Source organism: Phragmites australis, chromosome 6 (assembly GCF_958298935.1).
Source record: "Phragmites australis chromosome 6, lpPhrAust1.1, whole genome shotgun sequence".
Lineage (NCBI taxonomy): Eukaryota > Viridiplantae > Streptophyta > Magnoliopsida > Poales > Poaceae > Phragmites > Phragmites australis.
In genome coordinates this window covers 9,850,171-9,859,657 of record NC_084926.1, presented here as the reverse complement: position 1 = coordinate 9,859,657, position 9,487 = coordinate 9,850,171, and the positions used below count along the sequence as shown (strand labels likewise).

General features: G+C 47.7%; 1 protein-coding gene across 1 annotated transcript; it reads right to left on the bottom strand.

The window, feature by feature from the left end:
• Positions 1 to 4,339: 4,339 nt before the first annotated feature.
• Positions 4,340 to 5,146, bottom strand: LOC133920431 (uncharacterized). The gene has a single exon (XM_062365050.1). It carries the CDS (start codon positions 4,980 to 4,982, stop codon positions 4,581 to 4,583), a length of 402 nt encoding a protein of 133 aa, XP_062221034.1. The 5' UTR covers positions 4,983 to 5,146; the 3' UTR covers positions 4,340 to 4,580.
• Positions 5,147 to 9,487: the final 4,341 nt, after the last annotated feature.

The window sequence follows — 9,487 nt, the reverse complement described above, 5'->3', positions numbered from 1 at the left end:
TGTCAACATGCACTATGTATATGTGTGTGGTGTGAGTAGGGTGTGCGTTAGTTATATGTGTTCTGAGTATATCCTTAAAAAAACTTTTGAGGAAATAAATCGTTTCCTCTGCCGTGAAACTATTGAACCATCTTTTTTTCGAGCCGGTTTCCCATTCCCATTTCATTCCAAAACAGAAATATAGTCTTACTGGTACAGTTTTTGTGGGGAAGAACAAGGAAACAGAAAAAGGATAGTCCCCACATCGACTGTTACCAACCTGGTCTCCAGACCGATAACTAGGGATGTGGATCAAGATACGTAATTCCACTCCTATTACAGATGAATGAGCACAAAATAATCCAAAAAGACCACATTCCTGACCCATAACCAAACCACATAGACATGAGGGACTTCAGCTTCCAATCGGTGCCACCTTCTTTAGTTGATAGCTCCATCTCCCGTATGGTCTTGATCATCTTCAGGCTTCGGCTCCTGGCGCTGGCAGCATCGCCCCCAGGTCGATGCATCTCACTTGCCGGCTCATCAGTCATCACTTGCAATGCCCCCTGTAGCATGGATCCAGCTCCAGGTACAATGATCTCCTTCATATCGTGAGTACAGGCCTGTGCAGTATCGAAGGAAGGAACAAGCATGACAAATAATGTCACAACGAGTAACCGTGCAATGCATACATAAAGAAAATTTCAATATAGTCAGATAATATCAAATTATACTAAAGTAACCATGCAATTGCGCGGAGTACTAGATTTGTCGTTGCGGTTCGTTATTGTAATGCTTGTTGACCAAGTAGATGTGAACAGCCCATGGCGTAGGTTCGTTGCAGCAACCATTTAGGAATAAAGTAACTGTAACGAGAACTTGGGAACGATGAATCACTTTCAATGTCAAAGCGAGTAACCCGTACGCTCTCCATTTGCAAACTCCAAAATGTTCCTAGATTCAGGAGCACAGTCTCCGGTCACCGCCTCCGCTCTCGAGGAGGCAGCAAATATTTCGATCCCCTACACGCGTGTCTGCAGAAACCGACGCGTTCTGCAGAAACCGATGTCCAAGCACAAGGATGATCTAAGTACCGCTCGTGCTAAAAATCTCGACGCTCGGAGCGAGATCAACGCTGCATGTCAGTTGTCAACCGAGTCACGAGCAGCGTGAAACAGAAGCAACCAGGCAAGAGCGGTCGCTGCGGTGTGCGTAGCTACGTCAAAGCCCCCGTACTGAAGCCAAAAGCAGAGCATAAATGCTGCTAGATCGTTGCTAGGAGCCTATGACCTTGCCGGTGGGCAGAACGGTGGTTCATGGAGGTCTGGTCTGATGGTACTATCATGGATTGAAAGCAGGCAGGTTAGAGGTTCAGACTTGGCCATTATTGAAGATTGTCAAAAGTTCGCAATGGTTTGCTGTTGGGGTCAGGATGGGACATGTTCCCCGAACTTCAATTCATAGGTCTGGCCAAATATGTTCGCATTATTTCCACACAAAAAAGATCGTAATGCCCTTTCGGTACTTTTAAACTCACGAGACTCCATGATTTTTGCTGCTTTCAGCTTACTTTTCCCTTCGGCCTGCTATTTGTATACTACTTGAAACTGCACCTAAGCACAGCACCGAAGGCAATACACACTGCATCGTTGTAAAATTTTAAGATAAAATAGTTTATGTGTGCTCACCTTATTTTGGTACCAAACCCTTAATAATGGGGGCGGAAAAGGACCCGTACTGCCTCAACAGCAGAATTTTTTTAATAATACTATTTTATTAGAAAATTGTGAAAATAGTAGTTAAATTAAAAAAAATGTAAGAATAGGCACCTATTAGCACGCAGAATACCGACAAGGAACCTATCAGTATTCCGCACGCTGACAACTTATGTGGCACTAGGCTCGAGGGCCTATCAGCACCGCAGAATGCCAATAAGTTGTGGACCCAACTAAAGAGGTATGCCATGTAGGATGTTCATGTAGCATATCGGTCTGTCGGCATTCTGCGTGCCGATAGGTGACGTGTCATGACCTGTCGACACGCGGAATAACGACAGGTGTCACGTTAGGTCTGTCGGCATTCCGCGTGACAATAGGCCTTTATATAATTCACGGTCGCCAATTCCTCTCTCACGCGCGACCGTACACATCGCGAGCGGCAACGAACAGGCGATGAGCGGGCTGCGCGGGGCGGCGTGCGGTCAGGCGGCAACGGGTGAAGGCGTCCGGCGAGAGCAGCGGCAGCTGTCGCGCGGCTTCGGGCTACGAGCAGCGGTGGTCAGAAAAGGTTTTTTCTTTTCTTTTCTTTTTTTGAAATAGTTAGAATTAGTTAGAAGTTTAGGAGTATTTAGAAAGTAGATGTAGTTAGAAAAATTAGAAATACTTAGAAAAATAGAAAAATTTAGAGTAGTTAGAATAGAGTGTGGAAAATTAGTATACAATAGTTTGAATAAAGTAGAAAAAAAAATTAGAATAGAGTAGAAAAATTAGAAAAATAGTATACTATTCATCCTATAGAGTATCGAACCACTGATGTGCTTCTGTGACAAGTTTTATAGGCTTCATGAGTCCTATAATATCTCCTAGACCTATAGTCTACGTTTCTTCATGTATGCCAACTACCAGTACGACAAGTCTCGACAGGAACCATACGAGTACCCACCAGCATAGTGACATGGATCACTTATGTGGGTATTTATATACGATTTCATGCACTCTCTTACTAATCACCCTCTTGTTTCTTTTATCCAGTCGCCTCTACCTATATGTGACTTCATGCAATGGCTCGATATGAAGCAAAATGAGCACCAAAAACAGTGGATAGACATAGAGATACGATGAAGGAGGGAAGCTTATGAACACCGCGAGTACGAGCGACATCAGGAGCAACTATGGATGAAGCGGTATGAGGAGGAGCGCATCAGGAACGCCATGAAGGAGCACGTCGCAGCTCAAGCACTCGAAGCAGAGAGAGAAATGAAGCGGGAAAGGGCCCATCGCGCTAAGGCGGAGGGGCCCGATGCCTTGAAAAAGTGCAACTATCCTAGGTGCACTAAGTTGAGAACATTTATTGTAACCCGGTCTATTTTTATTTTCTAAGGTATGTTAGATTTATCAATGGTACGCTATTAGTTTAGTCTTTAGGTGTATCATACATGCCAACATTTGTTGTCATCATTTCTATATGGTTATAGTTCATTCGTGCAGCGACGATAAACCACATGTTCTATATAATGTTTACTAAGTATATGTAACCTTTGTACCGAGTACTATGATAATTGTGCTTCACAACTATTATTGTTCGAAAATTTAGATTTTGTATCTCCCAACACTACTTCACTAAAAAATTACTCACATAATTTTACATTAACTAAATAAAGCAATATCAATAAAATTACATTAAATTAATATTAGTAAAAAAAAATGAATCACTCTGTGACATCGTTTGTACAACTCTTTTTAACTTCTTTTATAGAATCCACATTGAGTTCTGGCAGTACCTCATTAAATATATGGTATTATTCTAATTATTAATAAAAATATTTTAATAAATATATTATATTCTCCTAATTATTAATAAAAATCAATTAAAAAAGATAGATGTCGGACTATCAGCAAATGGAGTTCCAACAGACCTGTCGGCATTCCGTTTGCCGATAGCCCTATCTGCTATCCGCTACCGTGACACCCTTGTCGTTATCTACCCGGATGTCTGTCTGCACGAGGAATGCCGATAGGGCTTTGATCCGCATTTCGCGTGCCGACAAGCTCCCGGACCCAATGTCACGTAGCCTGTCGGCATGCGAAGTACTGACATGTTAATTGTTAATATTCTTGCAATTTTTTAATTTAGTATTATTTTTACAATATTCTAATAAAATATTATTATTTTAAAAAAAATCCTCCACAGCAACCACAACATGGCAAAGCTATAGCCAACCAGTGGATAGCAGAAACAACAGGAGACGATCCGTTTCTTTAATTCGACAGCCATCTGGCCATGTGCGATGGAATCTTGACACCGGTTCTCATCTGCTGGGCACCCAACTACCGATACGTTTTGATATTTGATTATGTTCCATGCCCAACCAAAAGGCGAAAGAACAGAACACAAACTACTTTTACAGCAGTCAATAGTAAATACACGATATTGAATTCATAATTCACCATTTCACTCACGGGCTCACAGCTGCCGCAGTGGTACAGAACACCTCAAACTTTACTGCCAGAAAAACAGAAGAAATCCTGGCAGCTACTCGCCGAATGTTGTGTTACCGCAGCTACAGCAGTGGTACAGAACACCTCAGCATTCATCAACAAGATTGATGACAGCGTTATGATCAATTCAGCGCTTGTAATGTAATCCAAACACGTCTTTTTCCTCCATTTTTCTTCATCTCAAAAAAAAATAGAGGGCAAAATGCACAAACTCATGGAGGATTAACCGGCCATTGAACCCTCGATCACCAGGGTCCGGAACAAAAGAGCGCTGTACACATACATCTAGCACTTAGCAAGGCAGTGATCAAAACCCAACCTTAATTAGTCTTGCTATTAACCGACCATTAACGACGCCATCTACTGGTTAATGGTCGGTCATTAGTAAACCTCCTCGGGGATGCTCTGCAGGCCGGGCTCCCACTCCCCGTCCCCCTGCATCCGCCGCGCTGCCTCGGCGGCCCTCCGCATGCTGCGCCGCCGCAGCGACTGCAGCCTCTGCTCGGCTCCCGGCCCCCCCGCGCCTGCGCCCCCCGCCGCGCGCTGCCGGTGCCGCTCGCCGGCGGCCGCCGCGGGGCCCGCGGCGCCGTCGCCGAGCGCCGCTACCATCTGCTTCAGCTCGCGCTTGCTGACGACGATCTTGACGCGCACCGCGCCGCCGACGTCCTCCCGGGACAGGACGCGGCCGCCGTGGTGGAGCTGCTCGAGCGCCTCCGCCGCCGCCTTGGAGCTCCGGTGGCCTCCCGCGGCGGCCTCCCTGGGGAAGAAGCACCTGGACGCCATCTCCGTGCCCACTGTCGCGCGCGAACGCCGGTGGTCTCCGGGCGGCGAGCTAAGTACACCGTGCACCCTCCTCGACGTCCCTTGCAAGTTCCAGCACAGAGGCTAAAGCGAAGGCAAAGTGAATGTCTGGGCTACCGAGTAATGTGGCACCCATACTTACATGCTTATATACTAGCTGGCAGCTCAGGCGATGCCTTTGCTTTCTGGTGAGCGCAGCCACAACTGTCTCCAAATACGCGCCACCCGAGTCCATGATGTGTGGGCCAGAATCCCGGAGCGAGCCTTACGTCGACCCTGACATTACCACCTGTGATCGGTCTCAAACTTTTTTTTTCGAAATGAAGTGATGAGCATGTGGATTTTATATTGGAAAAAGATAGTTGATATAGGTTAGGAGAGAAGTTAAATTTGAAAACCATACAACTGGCTTGAGAGTAGCCTCAACTTTATATGACGAAACACTACAACTGCCTCAAACTCGCCACACCCACGTCACAAAAGCGTAGCACGGGCAAATTGTATACTGTGTCATCGTTGCCGAGCTCCGTCAAACTGCGGTGATGCAGCAGCTTTGACTTCACCACTGCACAGCTAGCCCACCGCACATCATAGGAGCACCTCGAGAGGTGGAGAGAATCTCAATTTGAGGGAACAACAATGGAGTTGAAGTACGCAACTAAGAATGTCCAAGTCTGCACCTAAGATGATCAAAACCAAAGAAAGGATCTCCAAAGCGAAGTCTCCAAAGAGAGCACGATATCTAAGGATGCATGTCACCAACAGCTGATGCCCAGAGTTGGGTTTTCATCCGAAAAGTTCAATCCACGTGTGAGAGAGTGGGAGGACAGGTGGGGTTCACGACAACGCCTCGGGGAGGGGAGTGGTACCCGAAGGCGTCGGTAGAAAGCTGAGCATGGCTTTCACCCAAAGCCCCCATCCCAACCACCGAGAAAAATGACTGTCATCCCCACCCTCAAGCATCATCCTTAAGCCAAGATCACGTCATCAGGATCCCCGCGGGCTAGATCTGAGGGAAAGGAAATATATCCGACAAGGGGAGGAGTGCAAGCAGCGGGGGGAGGTCCAGAGGCAGACGCCGCAAGAAGGGGAGAACCGACAGCCGCAATCCTATGGGCACCAGAGAGGAGCAGCACTGCTACGATACCGGAGGCGCATGACAGCCGCCAACCCATGCACGGGGCACGACCGAGGGCGTCATGCTTGGAAGCACACGGATCAAAGCCGTTGAGTCGACCGGGAGCGCAGAATCCCCGTTGACCCACCCCGCCGTCGGGCCACGCCCTGGCATCGCTGGAGCAGCCAAAGCAAGGAGAAGCAGCCAAGTCACCATGAGTGACACTTCACAGTGGGGGAGGTGGCGCAACGCTATCATGGGGGGATGGAAGACCCTACCAAGCTCAACACTCCTGCGGTGGGGCACACTAGTGTCTATGCCCCACCACGTGCGACCACGTCCAGCGCGCCCCACTCCAGTGGTGGCGTCGATCAGCACCCGCGGGCCACAGATAGGTACCGTAGGAATCGACTGGACGATGAACTCCAAGCACGGACAAAGAACAGACACGACCAACACAATCTAGACGACAAACTCCATGCACGGATCTAGCCCGCAAACGACCGAAGCTAGGCTATCTGAGCAGAACCTAGCTACCACTAGTCAGATCGACGGCTACCGTGCCAAAAGAAACACCGGAGGCTACTAAAAAAGGAAGGGGAGGGAAGGGGGGAGAAGGAGGGAGGGAAAGGCTAACGACGATGGTAACGGCCGGCGAGGCTCGGGGGGCGGGAAGATTCGCCCCTCGATCGCCCCACAAGGAGGCGTCGAGCGGATGCTTTAATGAGAGAGTTGTATATATCGATGAGTCTTAAATTTTCTCCTAGCTTTCTTCTCCTCTCTGATTATATTTTTCCGGTACTCTATCTCTCTACTAATAAAACTAGAGTACTCTAGCTTTTTTAAGGGTTCCTGCTAGCGATGGGAAATTTCTCATTAGACGCTCTATCCTTCCATCGCAATATCGAAAAATAACGTTTGCAACATCAAAAAATGTACCAAAATGGCTCACTATATGCATCCAATTCCGAGAGAAAATTTTTCACTGTAACATCCCATCATGTTGCACGCAACATTTTCAAGCAAAACCTATGTGATGTAGAATTAGATGCAACATACGAAAATAACTATGATAATAGATTTCTATAACATCTGAAACATTGGAGATACGAAAAAATAGGAATTAACTCAAATAGATAATATTTTTTGTCTGTATCTGTACGCAAGAGATTTCGGGATGCAACATACGAAAATAAATATACCAACAAATTTTCATAACGTCTGAAATATTAAATTTGAACGTCTAAAACATTGAAGATATAAGAACACATAAATTAACTCAAATAAATAATATTTTGGCGTCCAGTACATGGTCCGATCCAGTAAAGCGTCAGATCGCTCGGACGTGTGGAGGCAAGCATTTCCCTTTTTTAAGACTCTAAAACAATCATGCGACAGGGACTAATTGAGATGGTAGCTGAAGAAAGATGTGGGCGCCTCACATGGCTGTCCCTCTCCCAGCGCGAGGAGGAAGAGGAATCATTGGAGAGGCCCTTGCAAGTAACGTGTTATCGCAAGCCCGACGACCCGTGGAATCTACGTACATTCGGTTGAGATGGCGTATTTGACATAGACATCGATCGTTAGCTAGTTGCTACTGCTCGCGTCCATGCTCCCCTTACTATTTCGGCACGTATTTGCTGATGCCACAGCCACATTGCAGGCTAGATATGCATCAGTCAATAACAAATATGCATCTCCGGTTGCGTGATCAGTTCGATCCCATATATAGACGCTCCCGCTCAAGTTTTTTTAGACAAGCCAGGGGTTGCCTCCTCCGATTTCTATTAAAAAAACCAAGTGAAGCTACATAGAAAAAAAATCTTAAATATAAAAAAAACGTTTGCAGACACAAATGCAAAACTAGCAATATGCAACCATCTACAAGCTATCTAACAATCGCTCATACAGAACCGCTCCATCACCAGGTATGGCTTGAACGCGGAGGAAACCTCTATCGCCCGAGCTCCATACGAACCACGTGGCGGTAATGTGGTCACTGGCAGGCTGGTAGCGATGGCGACTGCTCCGTGAGACCGACGGCATCGGAACCCACGCTGCATTGCGCCGTACCACCCACTCGTGTGGAGGCCGCCGATGCCAGTAGCATGCAGAACCGATTGTCGGTGCACCGACGTCCCGACGGGCTGCATCATGCCACTCAATGGCCGACGACGGTGTGACCCTGCAGAGAAACGTGGCAGTAGGAAGTCCATCGCAGCAGCACATACACACGGCAAGAAGCCACCGTAGCAGTCGTCAAAAGCCCGCGATACCATCGCCAAGGTCGACATCGTCTTGAAATTGTGTGTTGTCTTCACCACACCGATGACCAAGAAGTCCGTAGGAACCACACCTGTGAGCCCTCCTATGTCCACTTCGAGCACGTCGGCGAGAAAAAACCTCGGGCCCAGCGAATCCGCCACCTCTGATCCCTACGTGCGGCCCCGGCACGAACACATGGGGAACTCCGCCGGCGAGAGCGCGAGCATGCGGTTCCGCCTAGGGAAACCATCTGCATCTATGCCCCGGAGGTGGACCGGCAGGCCACGCGAGGAGCACGGCGGCGCCATGAAGGGGGCGGCCGCCACGAAGAAGACCGTCCCTGTGCGAAAATCGGCAGTGGCACAACGGATCTAGCCGCCCCCGCCCGGATCCCGCCGGCAAAGCCCGGAGCCGACCCCCTACACGTGGATCCCGTCGGTGAAGAAGCGTGTCGAGCCAAACGATTCCGCGCCGACGCACAGCAACCCGTGAAGGGGGGAGCCCTACTATCGCTGTCTTCACCATTGCACAGACTTACAACAGCTGCCTCTGATGACAGCGAGGTAGGAGGGAGGGGTTGGGAGGGGGTGGCGGCGCCGGGAGGTCAATGCGAATGGTTTATGCAAAGGACGCTCCTGCTCAAGTACATTGGAGGTACAGACCAATGGTGCTAGCCGACTGAAGTGCAAGGGAATATGTGTAAAACTCGTAGTCTTTGAAATACTACTAGTGTGTCCCTTTCAAGGTTGTGATATGCGAATCGCATCCTTGCACCTAGACTCGATGATGAATCGAGTACTCACATGATGACCTTGTGGTGCTGATCGAACAGTCGAACGAACGGTCGTAACGCATGGCGTTGATCCCAAATTTTTAAACGCAAACAAAGATGCACGTCGAGCTGGAGTACCTCAGAACCGTCAGTTACCCACCAGCAGAAGGGATACTAGATTAAACACACAACGTTTACGTTTAATACTAGTTTGTGAGAGCTCCAGTTTCTAATTCCACATTAAATTTTAAAATTATATATAAAAATAAAAGTAAATTTGGTAAAACTACATTACGATCGTCAAAACTTTAAAAAAATCTATATTTTTATAAA

Excerpts from the sequence above, each read along its gene's own strand:
- LOC133920431 (XM_062365050.1), bottom strand. The coding sequence starts at position 4,982 with ATGGCGTCCAGGTGCTTCTTCCCCAGGGAGGCCGCCGCGGGAGGCCAC.